This window comes from Babylonia areolata, chromosome 9 (assembly GCF_041734735.1).
Source record: "Babylonia areolata isolate BAREFJ2019XMU chromosome 9, ASM4173473v1, whole genome shotgun sequence".
Classification (NCBI taxonomy): domain Eukaryota; kingdom Metazoa; phylum Mollusca; class Gastropoda; order Neogastropoda; family Buccinidae; genus Babylonia; species Babylonia areolata.
The window spans coordinates 16,188,869-16,206,347 of record NC_134884.1 but is presented as its reverse complement, the minus strand read 5'-3'; the positions used below and the strand labels follow the sequence as shown (position 1 = coordinate 16,206,347).

Below are 17,479 nucleotides of genomic sequence, written 5' to 3'. Positions count from 1 at the left end.
TCTTCACCTGTACAACTTCAATCAGTTCCTCCATTTTCACATTCCCGTGAATTTATCCTTCCCACTTTTGTCGTGTTCATTCAGTCTTCCGTCGCGGCCTCATCTCTTCTTAACTGTGATCACTTTTGATTCTGTCTGTTGGTCATTCACAGATGATGACGAATAAAATAGTCCACACTGCCTCTGAAGTGGTTTACATTCCATCTAGCTCACAACCTTATACTGAAGAAACTTTTCTTTCATAATCTTAAAATTTGAGTAATTTTTTTCTGTTCTTGCTCAACCTTATTCACAACTCATACACTGCAACCACGGAAATTATAACGCGTTATTTTAGTTTCTGTTATCAGAGGTATGATACCATGTGTATTTTTTTTTTATTGCGCGCGTGTGTGTGGTTGCATTTGTTTTGTTTTTTCCTCGACAAGCACGTCAGTTCAGGCACTGCTTTAATTAACTCTTTCCATACGAACGGCGAAAGAGACGACGTTAACAGCGTTTCACCCCAATTACCATCATCAAAATATTGCAAGCGGAAGGCTCTTATACTGAAGACGTGAATGTTGACAAAGAATACCACAATTCTGACGACGGAAGCTAAAGGTTGGGTCATTCAAACACCCACTGGACATCCGAGGGGTCTGTGTAGAGGAGAAGAGAGGACTGGCCGTACTGAGTGAGTTAAAGGCTTGCCTTTACCACACTCCTCCATTAGAGACACAGGCCATAAGACCAAAATCAGAGTTTTCTACGACACTCACTGTCAGAATGACCTGCCATGTCACCCGGCTTTCACGCATACGTTGAAAGTGATCGAAACATATCTTCCTTCTCCCGGCTCAGCACTCATCAGTTCTCACAAAAGATCACTAAATACTATCATAAAACCTTTTGGAGAAGACTCCACATAGTTTAGGGGTTGTTGTCGCTTGGCGACATAGTCGACACAGACAGACCACGCCGCACCACAACACACCACACACACCACAACACACACAGACACAATGTGATCGCTTCACAGCCGAGAGAAGTAAGTCGACACTGGCCCTAAACTACCCGAAGTCTTGTAAGCCAGGACAATGCCAGTGTACCACTGTTCATAGCGTTTCTTGTGTTGGTTCCTTCACCGGATTCCAAGCAGGACCATCACACCCATTACTACGTATCAACCTCTCAGTTCTCAACGACAAAAACGCCCAGCGGATCCGCAACAATAATATTGAGGCCTACTATCAAAATCTGGCGCTATAAGGGGTGAGGGTGAGTGTGAGGGCGAAGAGAACACTGGAGGAGAGGGGGAAGTTCTGAGGGGGTGGTGGTGGTGGGGGTGGGGGTTAATGGGAGAAGGGACGAGCCACACATACTAATAAGTGGGTATAAAGGGGTGAGGGGGGTAAAGAAGAAGGGAAGAAAAGAGGGTGGGGGTGGACCTAATATAGCAGCGAAGCGACCAGGTTTGAATGGGAATAAAGAGTATCGATTTATGTCTTGTGATCGAGGGTTTTCGCACAACGGATTGAACCTGAAATCGTTTTGGTGCTTTTTTGTGGGAGGACTTTTTTGTTTCCTCTCTCTCCTTTTTTAACCACTGTCTCATTTTCAGTCTCTGATGATTTTTTTTAATAACTTTATTTTGTTTGTGTTCTAGCTGTTTTTGCCTGTGTCTCTTTCTGTCTCTCTATTTGTCCTTCTCTGTGTGTGTCTGGCTGAGTCGAGGCATTCTCCTATTGCTCTGTCTACCGGTCTGTCTGTCTCTCTCTTTCTCTCGCTCTCTCTCTCTTTATTCCTTATTCTTGATTTAAAGTTTTGACAACACATAACGTTTTTTCACATGTACATACATATGAAAGTCACACACATACACACACACACACATACATTCCCCCCCCCCCCCCCCCCCGAATCTGTGGCAACATCCACATTTTTACCCCACAGTTCAGTTCAGGTGCCTAAGGCGGTGTCACGTACTGCGACTGTGTTCGGACAAACCCATATTCGCTGCACCACGTATGCTAAACAAAGTTCCTGACCAGCAGCGTGACCCATGCAAAGCGCTTTGTCAGGCCTTGGGTGAAAAGGAATGAATAGATAACTAAATAGATAAAGAACTAGATACATGAATAACTAAATAACAAAACAGATAAATAATGAGTGAATGAATGAAAATAATAAATATATTCAATATAGAAAAAAAAACATAGACTCACTTTGTTTAGACAAGTGAGTCAAAAATGATAGATAAATGAAATGAAATAAGATAAAATGATTAACAACAGTGAAAATATACATAAATTAATAAACACACACGCACACCCACACATCCACCACCACCCCCAATCCCCCCAACAGTCCCCCCCCCCACACACACACACACACCCCTCCTTCAAACACACACACACACACACACACACACACACACACACACACACATACACACACACACACACACACACACACACACACACACACACACACATTCCCACGTATCTCAGATCCCATAACACACACACACACACACACACACACACACACACACACACACGAGAGAGAGAGAGAGAGAGAGAGAATGGATGTCTCCTGGGTAATCTGAGAGACGGACAGAGAGCTAGACTGTACCCGGAGACAGAAAGAGACAGACAGAGAAACAGAGAGACTGAGACAGAGGTTGAGAAGGGAGCGAGTGGCAGAGACAAGACAAGACAAATTCTTTATTTTCGAGGATAATAGATAAGCACTGGCGTGCTTTTTTTTTTCATCCAGTCCCCGCCCTGAAACAGGATCTACACCGACTACATAATACCACATTATGTATGTCATTGCATGCGCATAGAGAGAATGAGTGAGTGAAATAGAGAGAGACAGAGAAAAGAGAGAGTGAAGGCCAATGAGTGAGTGGGTGGGGGAGAGGTAGGTGAGAGAGAGAGAGAGAGAGAGAGAGAGAGAGAGAGAGATAATGAATGAATGAATCTTTATTTTCCAACGGTGAAAATAGCACTTTGGCCTACTTACATAGACACAGACAGACAGACTGAGAGAGTCAGACAGACAGGCTGACTGACTGAGAGACAGGCAGACAGATAGACAGAGTGACTGAGAGAGAGACAGACAGAGTGACTGAGAGAGAGACAGACAGACAGATACAGACAGACAGGGAGACTGAGAAAGAGATTCAAGATTCAAAAACTTTATTACTCAAGGATAAAGATTTTAGGCATTGCCTAGTCTTTCAATCTGTCCTCGTGACAACAACAACAAAAAAACAATAACGACAAGACACACCAATAATAAGAGAAAGACAGACAGACAGACAGACAGATGGAGAAATATATTTATATATATATAGAGAGAGAGAAGAGAGAGAGAGAGAGAGAGAGACACACACACACACACACACACACACACACACACACACACACACACACACACACACCAGAGACAGACCGACAGAGACAGAGGGAAAAGAAATAGAAGGTAGGAAGGGCAGGGCAGGGCAGGGCAGGGCAAGGGACGGGCAATAAGTAGCAGGGGGGGATATCCTACGCTCGAGCGATCCCTTTGTTGTTCTGTGGGTGCCGTGTTGACGAAAGGAGCACAGGTACACACACTTCCAGAGCTTTCAATTTCCTCCCTTCCCTTCTCCTCTTTTCAGCCGTGGCCCAAAATTGCGTATGTGGGTCTTGGCTCTCGTTTGCACCAGTCCATTGTAACCACGGGGAGGAGGGGGGTGGGTGTACTGCGGGTGGGGGGTGGGAGGTAGGAAGGTGGGGGTTAAGGGGTTGGTGGGGTTAGGAGCGATCGAGGGGGATACTTGCTCGAAAAGCAGTTAGCTGTGTCTGTGCAAGGTTTACGTAAGCCACGCACCAGACAGTAATAATGATCGCACAAATTTTATAGTACGTTTTGAAAACCCCCTTTTTTAAGCCTCTCAAAGCGCTTTACAATAATAACACAAAGCACACACGAACACAAGAACACACACACACACACACATAAAACAAACACACACACACACACACACACACACACACACACACGGAAGAAATAGTGGAGTGCCTCAATGATGCACAGACTGCTTGAAGAGGAATGTTTTTAGATTTGGTTTAAAGGATGTGAGGTGAAGGACTGAAACAGACAATGAATTCCAGGGATACATATCTATCTATCTATATCTACACACACACACACACACACACACACACACACACACACACACATATGTATATATATATATATAGAGAGAGAGAGAGAGAGGGGTGCGTGTGTGTATGTATATGTGTATGTCTTCAGTTTAACGTCTTTCCACTTGAAGTGATATATGTGTATGTGTGCGTGCGTGCGTGCGCGCGCGCGCGCGCGCGCGCGTGTGTGTGTGTACGCGTGTGTGCTTCAGGCCCAGTTGCATGACTACGTCGGGATAAGCTGTGAAAGGAAGGGTGAATCACTGTCATACATATTCAAACATAACTGTTTGCAATCTCTATTCGAACATGGAAGCAATATCAGGGTTGGAGTAAAGAAAAAAAAAAAACATAAAAAGCAAACAAACAAACAAAGCAACAACAAAACACACCAAAACACACACACACACACACACACACACACACACACACACACACTAAAAACTGCAGTAAATCGATTGATTGGCTAGCATTTCAAATCAAATCCATTTTCCGAATTGCCACGCGAACATTATCAGTTTTTCAGTAACTCCTACCCAGTTTTACGGCGCACCTAAAAAATAGATAAATAGAAAAATAAATAAATAAATAAAAATCAGCACTATACCGTCCATATCTGGCATTGCAAAGCTCCGCGCAGTCACTGTCAACAAGTGACCACTCACACTGGAAAAACCAAAGACCCTGCATTTATAGGGTATATCAATTATGGTCTGTTGGAAGGCTAACGCAGAACTGAGGCAGAGGAGGGACTGAGTATGTGTGACTGAGCCGTGCATAAACTAACAATCAGGGTATTATAACACACACCCTGCGTTTCTCTGCGATTGGCAGCTAATCAGAAGTGAAGTGCTTATTTCGGTAAAGCTCTTTGTAGTGGGCGAGTCGCCGCTATAGAATCGGTATCACGTTGGACTTTTTTTTCTTTTCTTTTTTTTTTCTTTTTTTTTCCTTTTCTTCAAGGCCTGACTAAGCCCTGTGGATTTACGCTTCTGGTCAGGCGTATGATTAGCAAGATGTGGTGTAGCGTATATGGATTTGTCCGAATACAGTGACGCCTCCTTGAGTAACTGAACTGAACTGAACTGATCCAGTATTTACCAGCTGATCAGGGTTAGTTCGAGGCCTCGTCAATTTCGGCATGGTCGGTACGTATAATTGTCCTTGAGAAAGGGGAATTTTATTCCGATTTTCCTATAACTCCGCCCAGGTTACGGTGACTGCATGGACACCTCAGTGACTTCGAGGTTTTTTTGGTTTTTTGGGTTTTTTTTTTCAGTTTCAGAGTTTGTTTATTCCTATTAACTCTTTTGAGTCCTAGAGAAACAAGGAAACATGACAATAACAGGATGACGGCCACAGAAGAAGAGCGAAGATAATTATTTAAAAAGAAGAAACAAAAGGGGGATAATACAAAATGGGGGGAAAAAAAGAAATAAAATAAAAGGCCAAATGTAATCATCAGTCTGATACAATGCAATAGGAATAGCGAAAGCAATACTCCATAGAGAAATGCACAGACCACAACTTAGATTTACATTACGGCTCTGTATCTGACTAGTTGAGCCTGAACTGGGAACTGAGGGGTTAGCTGGAGCATAGCATTAATAATGACATGGTGTAACAAAATAAAATACACAATAATTTGTTATTTTAGCACCCATTTGCCAGTAATACTGGAATTGGTTTGATATATACAGGAGAGAAAAAGACATATAAAAAATATGATCATGCAGTTACAAATGGATATCGGCTAGCGAAATAAAAAAACGGCAGATAAAGAGAATGGCCGGGTCCCCGCTTTCCTATTCTGATCCCCGGCTAAACGCAGTGGATTTGAAATCACTGACTGGCCCGATGACAGTGAACAGACTGAGGGACCTTTTATCCCTTTTTTTTATGCTATAATGGAACGCACGAGTATGCGCGTGAAGAGAGACAGACACTGAGACAGAGAGAAACAGAGGCAGACAGACAACTGAAGAGTGTACGTGTGTGTGTGTGAATGAGAGAGTGTGAGAGTGTGTCTCTGTATGTGTGCGCGTGCGTGCGTGCGTGTGTGTATGTGTCAAATAGTGAAAGAGCGAGAGAGCTCAGAACTCAAAAGGGTTTTATTCAAAGATTAAGATTTCAGGCATGGCTTCGCCTGTTCTTCCAACCTGTCCTTACAAACCTGCATCCACTGCACACAAAAAATTACAAGTAAAAAAAAAAAAAAATTAATAATAATAAAGAGAGACAGACGGACACACAGACAAACAGACAGACATAAAAACCAAAAGAGCGACAAAAATATAATAACAGACGAATTTATATATATATATATATAATTATTGGATTGGAGTAATTTCAGATGGCGGGGGATAGTGCTGTACCTGAAAAAAAAAAATCCCAAACAAACAAACAGACAAAAAATCAGCCGCCACAGCATCGCAATGTGGCTGTTCTGACCACTTTTGGAATCAGTGTCCACGGTCATAATTATAATTTATTATCAATGACGAAAATTTGAGTCAGATAAGGGAACAAACTGTTTGTGGGTCATTCCCAAGGCGATTGCTTCCCTTGGACTTTCCACCACGTCCGAGGTCAATTTTTGACTCACTTGTGTAAACAACATGAGTATGTTTTAAGCCGGTGTTCGGTTGTCTCTCTCCCTGTGTGTGTGTGTCCGTGGTAAACTTTAACATTGACATTTTCTCTGCAAATACTTTGTCAGTTGACACCAAATTAGGCATAAAAATAGGAAAAATTCAGTTCTTTCCAGTCATCTTGTTTAAAACAATATTGCACCTCTGGGATGGGCACAAAAAAAGAAAAAAAGAAGCCTAATTGTATGCAAACTGCATTTACTGTTATATTTATATTTTTTGTATTCTCTAAACTTGGCACTTTGATCTGATATTCTGACCCAACAACAAGAGCAGTCATTATTATCATTTTTTGTTCAAACAGGAACTTCTTTTGCTAAGCATGGAAGTTTTATTTATTTTGCAAACGTTTTGGTGCAGATAGTAAAAAAAGGGAAATTACTCTGTAATTAATGCTAGGGGACTTAATTTGCTTTAAACTGATCTTTCTCATCTTGAACATTACATTTTGAAATTATACTCAATACACAAAAAGCTTGTGTGTTTTACTCTCGGTGTACAGGGCTTTCACTATGTTCATTCGCCCAAGTGGTCTTTTTCGGAAAATACTAAAATCAATACGACGAGTGGACTTTACAGATCTGTTGGCTGAGCCCTGAAGGTCATGGGCAAAAATCAATTGCGTACACATATTTATACACATTCAAAGCGCATGCTCATATTCTTCGCGAACGCGAACGACGCCATTTTGTTTCAAGTTGTTGACCTGCCCGTTCAATCCTATATTCAATGGACAATACACAATAACATGTGATGGAAAGTTGGAGAAGGAGACCGTTAAATATTTATTCAGAGAAAGATTTGTGAACGCCTCATCACTTACTGGATTATGCCCCAAACTGCCATAAAAATATCCACAGAATCAGTCGGAATTCACAGTTAAAAATTGTAAACCATGCGAGATAATACCCTTGAACTGATCACGATGAAACAAAAAAATTTCCAGTCTTGACTTTTCTCAAAATGAAGTCCTTTTCACTTCTTACGACGTTTAGAAGTACTTGTACCTGGCTCTACATGTTATTAGTTTAACAAAATACTAAATTTTCATATCAACTTTGAAACTATAAAACTAGAATAACATAAAAGAGAAATTGAATAAACCGTGTCGTACTACATTCCCGGCGGGTGTAACTAAACTTGTACATCTATCTAGATCTAGTGATAACGGCTAAATGTTGCAGTGTGATTGCAGCGATAGCAATTAAAAAGAATTTTTTTATTGCCCTTAAAGATTTTTTGAATGCCCAAGATACACCAGAATAATATGATTTAAACAGCATTCTCACTGCGAATACCGCAATTGATATATCGCCCTTTAAAAAAGTATGTTCAAATGTTAAATTTTAGAACGTCAGTTAAGGAGCCATGATAATGTAATGGATAAGGCAGTTTCTTCTCACCCGAACACGCAGGGTTCGAATCTGGTTAGGACTTTTTTTTTCTTTTCTTTTTCTTTTTTTTTTTTTTTTTTTTAACGCGAAGCTTTATAATAACAAATACAGAACACATTTTAACGATTAGATTTTTTTTTTTTTTAAAGTGTATCACAAGTGAGTCTTGAAGGCCTTGCCTCTCTTGTTAATAAATGTCAGCATCAAATGAAATGTCTCTTTCTCTCCTGTTTCTTTCTCTCTCTTTTTCATATATAATTATTGTTACTGTTATCCTTTTTGCTGTTGTTTATTAGTTTTAGATGGCTGAGCGAAAAAAAAAGCATGTATCTTGTCACAAAGTAGGCAGCCATCTTGTCTCCCATGGGGTACGCAGCCGGGACCCGCTTCACCTCCAAGATGAAGTCCTCAGCTGACATCTCGCCTGACTCACCAGTGAACACTGGGAGTGTGGGTGCTACATACCACCCCATGGGAAACTCCTGCGCCATTGTAGTTGGGGTTGTCATCTCTGGGCTGTTACTGGGCTGTGTTACCTGGCTGTGTGCTGCTTAAGTCCTACTAACTGCTTAACTTGCCTATTGTGTCAGTAAATCACTCTACCTGCCTATCCTGTCGGCGACGCCAAGTTGTAAAAACTGTTTGAGAGTGTGGTTCGATTCTAATAAAAGAGAGAGGGGAACAGACATATAGGATCGACTAAATGATGCACACAATGACACTCTCTCCTCACATCAATAGCAGGGCCACATGGAGTGGTTTTTATAGAAAGTTTACTTTTACAATATACATGGGAAATCAGCACACACACTAAGCAGTTCACCCTACTTAGCAAAAGCAACTTTGTTTAAGCAACACACACTAAAGCAGCACATACTGCCTACTTTAAGTACTTCCTACAAGCAGCACCTACAAGCAGCATCTACAACTACAAGTACAAGCAGCACACCTGGAACACAAAACACAAAACCAAAACCCAGGTCAGAAACTCTCAAAATATCCTGACATCACTGACATGAAAGGCCTATACCCTCTCAGCACCTTTCATCACATGTCCACCAGTATGCACTCTTCTCACACATAGATCTATGTGAGGTAATACAAGCTTCATCAAGCTTACCTGCCACCAACAGTGACATACAATATTGTGCACTTTACCTATGACTGACCAATACAACCCAGAGTGTTCGACTCTCAAGTTACGCATCATACAATAAAACTGTGTGTTACCATAACAAAACAAATATCCTCTGTCTTCACAAGGTATACCACCGACACAAGTACATGTAAGGAAATTATTACTTCCAACATATCTCTGGTAAACAGCAATGTGCAACAACATAGCACTGACCCTCAATGCTCTCATAGTTTGCCAACTCATTAATCACATTACAATGTTCCTTCCCACTTTGTCTGAACAAAGTAAACCACTGACACACAGCACAACTCCTACACATGTTACCACAACTACCAACAAATCAAACATGTGTTCCACAACACTTGCTGTTACCCCCATGTGCACACACACACACATGAAAAACCCTCAACACACAATGACATTGTGTTAGCCTATAGATCTGTTCAGTTCACACTGAACCAACACCACCTACTATACAAAACAAGTAAGTAATACATCAAAAATACAGAACAAGATATCTGTAAACAAATAGAAGGGGGGGGGGGGGGACTCAAAAGATTTAGGCCAGTACTTCTCTCAGTGGGTAGCTTTCACACATTAACCCCTTTTCCTTCCACAAGCCACAAGATCAACTTATCAACTTAAACTGGCTGTTCACTGACACAAAACATAGTTTCCCAACACAACTAAGTTATCAACATAGCATAAAACCATTACAAGTTGTGTACTCACAGCCCAACAAGGATTTCCTTGCTCCTCACATCACTGATCAGTCAGTCACCCTGTGTCAGTCAGTTTTTCTGGGAGACAGCTAAGAACTGGCTGTGCTGACTGGTTTTATCCCTTCCCACAACATACTGTGCATACTAATACAAGCTACAACACTCACTCCCCCAACTAGTTGAACTAAAATAACCAATCTTTGCTTGTCCTAGTGATGCTATGTGAATGACTGACAGATTCACTGCTTGATCCCAATTCATCCAATTCAACAGATTGATCTGATTTGCTACAATTCTACCCACTTGGCTATACATATTCTATGACGACAAGTTCACCCGTTTACGTCACAAAGAGACTGGGGAGACAGGACAATACAACTCTCGGCATGTTAGCCGGCCTGATCAAAGTTCACATTAGCATAAATTCTCCCTAGCTTACATTCCGAAGTCCCGCCATCTACGTCAGCTGCGTTCGTGAAAGGGGAGAGGGGGAATGACTTGAAAGACAGGCCACCACACGGGATGTTCCGACACTCGTCTGTTTCGGCACGGGGATTGTGGCAGACATCACATAACTGCACGTGTTCCTACAGCTGGGGCGGGTGATGCGGCATCGCTGACCAAAGAGGGCCGACTAGGGAGTGGGGGTGCGGGAGGGTGGAAGGAGGCAGGGTGGTGCGGTGTCGGCGCGACCTCAAAGACTGGACTTTGGATGGAGCGGGAAAAGAGATAAGAGGAGGGGTGGGGGGAGGGGGGGAGGGGTGAAGGGATGGAGAGGGAAGAGGGACAGAGTGTGGGTGGTGGGGGGGTGACACTGTTGGCACACTATAACATATGCTTAATCAATTGAGCTCAGGAAAAATAAAATTCATTCTCTCTCACTATCTCTCTCTCTCACACACACAGCAAGTGTTAGGTTTATGCATGTTAAGTCAGGCACCTGTTCCGCTTTTCTTCTTTTTTTTCTTCTTTTTTTTCCCCAAGCACGAGATGTACCGTATATGGAACAGTCTGCACGCTTTGATACCTCCAAGAAACTCAGTGAAACCGAAATGTCAGATTTATATACACATCTCACTGGCTAAAGGCTTTCTTACAGTAAAAAAAAAAAATTAGATGGCTGAGTATATACAGCCATGGACAAGACAGAACAATTTATTATGTGTGTTTGAGTCTGTCCAGGTGTATGTGTGTATTGAAAATGATTCAGTGTCCTTTTCGTGCGTGCAAAAAGTATCCACTTGTTTTCTGTTCTTTTATTTTTATAGTGGCTGAATTTGCTGAGGTCTACAGTGTTTGGGGACAGCATAAATTCTTGCGCTTTTAACTGATACACATCTCTTAACAAGACTCTGTGTGTGTGTATGTGTGTGTGTGTGTGTGTGTGTGTTAAACCATAATGTTCACAAAACACTATCTTTCAATCAACATTAAATGAACAACGTTATGACTAAAGAAAAATAAATGTGAATTGATACACTTGAAACGAACCATCCAAAAACTTTCAACAACAACAAAATCAACACACAATGATGACAACAAACATTCCAATTTTTTTGTGAAATATCATTTATTCCAAAACAGAATAAACTCACTTACAAAAAGAAACCTGTTCCATGCTGACTGTGGAACTGTTGTTTAATCAACAGCTCTTCAATTCAGTTTTGTCCAAACAAAATATGCTGCAGTGCACTTTTAGAACAAACGAGTTGTCAGCTATTTCTTCCTCAGTACTGTAGAAGCCGGCTTATATCACAGATTGACATAAGTTTACATTTGGGCCAACAGCAAAGTGAGAGCTGTATTATCAATGGTTTCTCCAGTTAATGGGGAAACCATTTACAGCTTAGTCTTTTTGTGAAGGACCATGACTCTCAAACTAGGAGGCAAAATTGCACTGGCTCTTAGTGCTGCAGCCTTGTGGGCTAGTTGGCCTTTGGGAACCATCCCAATGCCGACTGTCCTAAAACCCTCTTGGCCGAGAGAGTGGGGATGTACTTGGGCAAGACACACTCCACTATAATCAAATTCTAGCCCAAATAGTCGGAACAGCAGTTGCCTCCTCTGCCGTTGTGATGGTCATAGTCAGACACGACTGACTATCATATATATATATATATATATATCTACACACACACACACACACACACACACACACACACTGTAGAAACCACAAATACAAGAATCAGACAAATTCAGACAAATATTTGGGCACAGTTCATGCTTTGGATTCAGTGGGTGAATCCTGAAAACCTTGACTTTATACTTTTTTCTTCTTCTCACTAGATTAGCAAAGGACAAATGAGAGGTTTATACTGTGCCTGAAATCTCAATCCTGTGATTGATAATAATTCTGCGTTAAAAAACAGTCCAAAGTTCCCCATATAGTTTGTCAGAAACAAAATACAATCAATTCAAAAAATAAAAAAAGTATTCACACACACACACACACACACATATATATAAATCCATATATACATAATATCTATGTCCATGTATACAATGTGTTTATCACAGTTTCATGGGTCATGACCATGAGTAATGTTAATACACAAGGAGACGTGAAAGAAAAAAAGCCATTTGATTATGTACAAAAACTGAGAAAAAAAAAATCCACATACATGATACAATACCATCCGATGATTATGTGCATTATCAGTGCAACTGTTTAAGATGGGTTAGCAGATATCAAAAACAATTCTTTTCAAGTGTTTGCATTATTAATGAATACATACTGATTATCAATCTTGATTTGAAAATCAGTCACTCTCAATCACCCCTTCCTACCTCTTTCCTACACCTCCCCCCCTTTCCCCCACCCTGTGGAAATATTCTGATGCTATTTACCACATTGCACAATGTGGTATAAGACGAAGACATCATCGTAGTTCTTAGAATTAAAATCCAATAAAACACATATAAACAATCAACAACAAAAACAAACCCGTTAATACATCAAGCGGAAAACTGTGAGTGATGGAATGATTGAGAAATGATTGACAAAGGTGAGACTGAACTCCGGGTGGAGATCAGGAGGAGAGATAGCCGGGAAAGCCATGTCCTTTCACCACCACCTAAGTCATTCTCTGTTGTGTGTAAGCAAGGAAAATCGGCGAGTGTAAGTATGCGTGTGTATCTCTGTGTACTTGTGTGTTCGAGATTATGTGTATGATGCCTGTGTGTGCACACACGTATGTGTTTTGAAGATTTCCATGTGGTAATGTTTTGTATGATTTTCATGTTTCCGTAATTGTAGTCTTTGATACATCCATTTATGTAACTATTATTATCTATTTGGTTTTTGGTTTGTTCTATGTCAAGTATGAATCATACTTATTTCATTTATTACAATGTGTGTGTATGCGTGTGTGAGGGCATGGTGTAAAGAAGCTTCCAGCTTATCCATTTTACCCTCAATAAAACATTTGTCATTTGTCATTTGTCATTTGTTCACTCTCTTCATCAGATCTAAAAAAAAAAGAAAAAAAAAGAAAGCTCTCCTGTTTTTATAGGACCTTGGGTAAAGAAAATAATAACATGAAATGAAAAGACCTTTTGAATGGACTTAGCTTGCCCATGCTATGCGTCTCAAGTGTGTACACGGACATTCAGTTCCACACAAATCAGAAGAAAGCTGAAGGGATGGGAGGCCAACTGGCACAATAGCCGAGTGGTTAAAGCGTTGGACTGTCAAGCAGAGGGTCCCGGGTTCGAATCACGGTGACGGCGCCTGGTGGGTAAAGGGTGGAGATTTTTACGATCTCCCAGGTCAACATATTTGCAGACCTGCTAGTGCCTGAACCCCCTTCATGTGTATATGCAAGCAGAAGATCAAACACGCACGTTAAAGATCCTGTAATCCATGTCAGCGTTCGGTGGGTTATGGAAACAAGAACATACCCAGCATGCACACCCCCGAAAACAGAGTATGGCTGCCTACATGGCGGGGTAAAAACGGTCATACACGTAAATGCCCACTCGTGTTCAGAATGTCCATCACGATGCCGCTCCCTTCCGGATTTCCATCTCCAGCATGCAGAGCTGTTTGACGAAACCTTCGTTGGGGAAGATCTCCCGCTTCTGCCGGATGGTGCGCACGGCGGTCATCAGAGACATGTCCCAGTGCAGCATGAGGTAGGCCAGCACCACTGAGGCTGATCGGCTGACGCCCTGCTGGCAGTGAACGTACACCACTCCTGTTGGAGGTGATGCACAGTGTGATCAACATGTATACATGGTTATATATATAAATACATATATCTATCTCTCTCTCTCTCTCTCTTTCTCTCTCTCTCTCTATATATATATATATATATATGTAGTCTATATCTGCCAGAAATGATCTACAATATATATATGGACAGAGATAGATAGGTAGATGATAGATAGATAGATATATAGATGTGCGTAGTACTACATCTGCCAGAAAAGACACACATTATCTATCTGATGGATAGATGTAGAGATAGATGGATAGAAAGATAGATAGATAGATAGACATGTGTAGAACTTCATCTGCCGGAAATGATACATGCCATTATACTATTTATAGATAAATGGATAGACAGATGGATAAACAGATAGACAGACAGATAGATAGACAGATAAACAGACAGATAGATAGACAGATTGACTGACAGATAGGTAGGTAGGTATACACAAACAGTACATCTGCCAGAAATGATATATATTCTGATCAATCGTTTCATCCATCAATGAACATATATATATATATATATATATATATATATATAACACCTGCCAGTAAGTTTCAGTTGCAAATCTAAAACGTGCTAAAGTGCATAGACAGATCCATATATGCTACACTACATCTTCTTTAAAGAAAAAGAAGCTGATGCCTGACCTCCATATAAACCCAGTGCACTGATCAGGCCTTAAGAGCAATATATATATATATATGTATATATATTAGAACATACATAATGAAAAGAAAGATAAGCAGAAGGCAAATGATAAAACATGGTAAATCATTTCTAGAAATAATACATATTCTGATTTAATCATTTCTTTCCATCAATGAACATACAATTAAGCCACCTGCCACACAGAAAATGAATCATATACCCAGAACTTCTGAAGAAAATTTGATTCAGAGACAGTATATCTGTTATTACGGCAATCATACATTTTTACCTAAACATCACACGCACCACACATTTTGAACGATTTGGGAACAAAACTTTTCTCACTTGACTTTGAATAAAAACTTTAACCCCCAAAACAACCACACACCTTTTTCCTGGTGTGCCTTGTGAATAAACTGTGCAGCAGGTCTGAGGTAGGGGAGGATTTTGAACGTCATGATGTCCAAGGCAGGGATCCCATGGAAGTCGATGCCAGCGTCTTTATAGAAGTCAGCATCGGTGTTGGTCTGGTTGAACTTAGTGCCAAGGGAGGCGTTTACCACATGAGTCACACCCAGAGACTTCAGGACATCCAGTCTGAGTGCCGCAGAGCTGTGAACAACATAAAACAACAAAGTCTTAGAGACTTCAGGTCACCCAGTTTGAGTGCCACAGAGCTGTGAATAACATGAAACGACAAAGTCTTAGAGACTTCAGAACACCCAGTTTGAGTGCCACAGAGCTGTGAATAACATGAAACAACAAAGTCTTACATGAGTGCCAGTTTGTGACATCAACAAGAGACACTGAAGTTATCAATATATTGTTACACATGAGCACATACACACATGCACATACACACATGCACTACATATATCATACACATGCGCACATACACACACATGTGACAATACACCTCTCATACACAGGTACTACACACAGGCAAAACACACAGACACACACACACACGCACAACCATAATCCATGTACTGTAAGACACGCTAATGTACGCTTAATCAAGACAGACTACAACTCAAGACATAACAGAAAGGCAAAGAAAAAAAATTAATAGTGACAATCGATCAAGCTGAAAATTATAGAAGATGGAGAACAGGGGTGTGGTGGGGGGGTAGGAAAGTGAAAGTGTATGATATAAACATACGCACTCTTCTTATATTGAAAGACATCAAATCGACTTGACTTGAACGATGTTTCAAGCTCAAAGGGCCTGTTTGCCGTTTAGCTGAGTAAGATCTACATGTGTACATTTTAGCAACATGAAGACAAAGACAACTACTGCTAGCAGTGCTACTACTATATAGTATTGGTACTGCTACTATACAACTACACACACACACACACACGCACACACATGGTTCCATCAGGTCCGCTCTTTAAACCCCTCTCTGCACCCCCTGCCTCTTACAGACAGTGGGAAACTGTCAAAGCAACAGAAACATCAGTTAAACAAATTCAGCGCTGCCAGTCAACACGTTCTCATATTAACAGAAAGTGTTCTCCACTGACCTAAAAATAGACTAGATCAGCGAGTGTTCTCGAAGGTTACAAAGTGATGCCAAAAATGGGTTTCCGTCAATGTATTAGATAAAGACACTGATACCTATACAGAATAGAGAGTTTCTTACGCTTGACCAAGGTAAATTCCCTCGAACACCAGATCGTAAGAATTCTTGGGAACAGCAGGAAAGTTGAACAATGTAAAAGCTCCGGGCTTCGGGGGTGCAGTGCAGCCGTCATTGCAAGTTCGCAGAAAGTTTCTCACATCGTGAAGCGTTTTCAAGTCCAGTTCTGCAGAAGTCTCCGATGCAGTTGCCATGTCTTTTTCTGCTTCCCTTCAGCTAGCGTGCTACTGGCAACTATACACTCACTAACCAAACCTCAATTAAAGTAGCCACAATTGAATGAGTTGGATTCTAAAAATACTTTCTTCGTAAGTTGACTGTCACGGTCGAGTGCTTTTTCCTTATAAGCCGATTCACTATTCGCTGATTCATCACTGAAACAGTCCGTGTCGATTCAGTTCAAATTACCACAATAACTATCCGTGAGTTAACGGCAGCAGGGGAATGTTTACAAAATAAATTAAGGTAAAGGCCTAAAGATCGGTCACAGGTGTGTGTAGGCCGACTGGCTTTGTACTAAAGGGATGTTAAGCTTTAGAACTTGTAATGAATTGAAAAGTTGAGTTGTTTCCCTTACACAAATTCCGAACTGTGCTTGAATTCCGTTTCCAATGAGCCAATCAGTATCAGTCGCTCAAGGAGGCGTCACTGCGTTCGGACAAATCCGTATGCGCTACACCACATCTGTCTTGCAGACGCCTGGCCAGCAGCGTAGTGAGCCAAGTAGTTTCGAAATTCTTTTATCGGACTATTTCACGGGTTTGCTAGAGCCGAGGAAATATTGTTTATTTGAACGATTTAAGATTAACTAGAAGCAAGACATGAGTTGATGTAATGAGATAAAAAAAAATTGTTAAAAAATAAAGAAAAAGAAATAACTGTAAAAAA

General features: G+C 41.0%; 1 protein-coding gene across 1 annotated transcript; it reads right to left on the bottom strand.

The window, feature by feature from the left end:
- Positions 1-9,980: 9,980 nt before the first annotated feature.
- On the bottom strand, positions 9,981-17,117 carry LOC143286092 (dual specificity protein phosphatase 3-like). Its single transcript, XM_076593679.1, has 3 exons — positions 16,595-17,117; positions 15,337-15,560; positions 9,981-14,279 (listed from the first exon to the last, which is right to left on the bottom strand). The coding sequence occupies exons 1-3, from the start codon at positions 16,783-16,785 to the stop codon at positions 14,080-14,082; spliced, it is 615 nt and encodes a 204-aa protein (XP_076449794.1). The 5' UTR covers positions 16,786-17,117; the 3' UTR covers positions 9,981-14,079.
- Between the last annotated feature and the right edge of the window lie 362 nt (positions 17,118-17,479).

Coding starts and splice junctions, on each gene's coding strand:
- LOC143286092 (XM_076593679.1), bottom strand. CDS start 16,785: ATGGCAACTGCATCGGAGACTTCTGCAGAACTGGACTTGAAAACGCTT. Junction 15,561..16,594: donor GGAATTTACCTTGGTCAAGC/GTAAGAAACTCT, acceptor TGTTGTTCACAG/CTCTGCGGCACTCAGACTGG. Junction 14,280..15,336: donor CAAGGCACACCAGGAAAAAG/GTGTGTGGTTGT, acceptor CACCTCCAACAG/GAGTGGTGTACGTTCACTGC.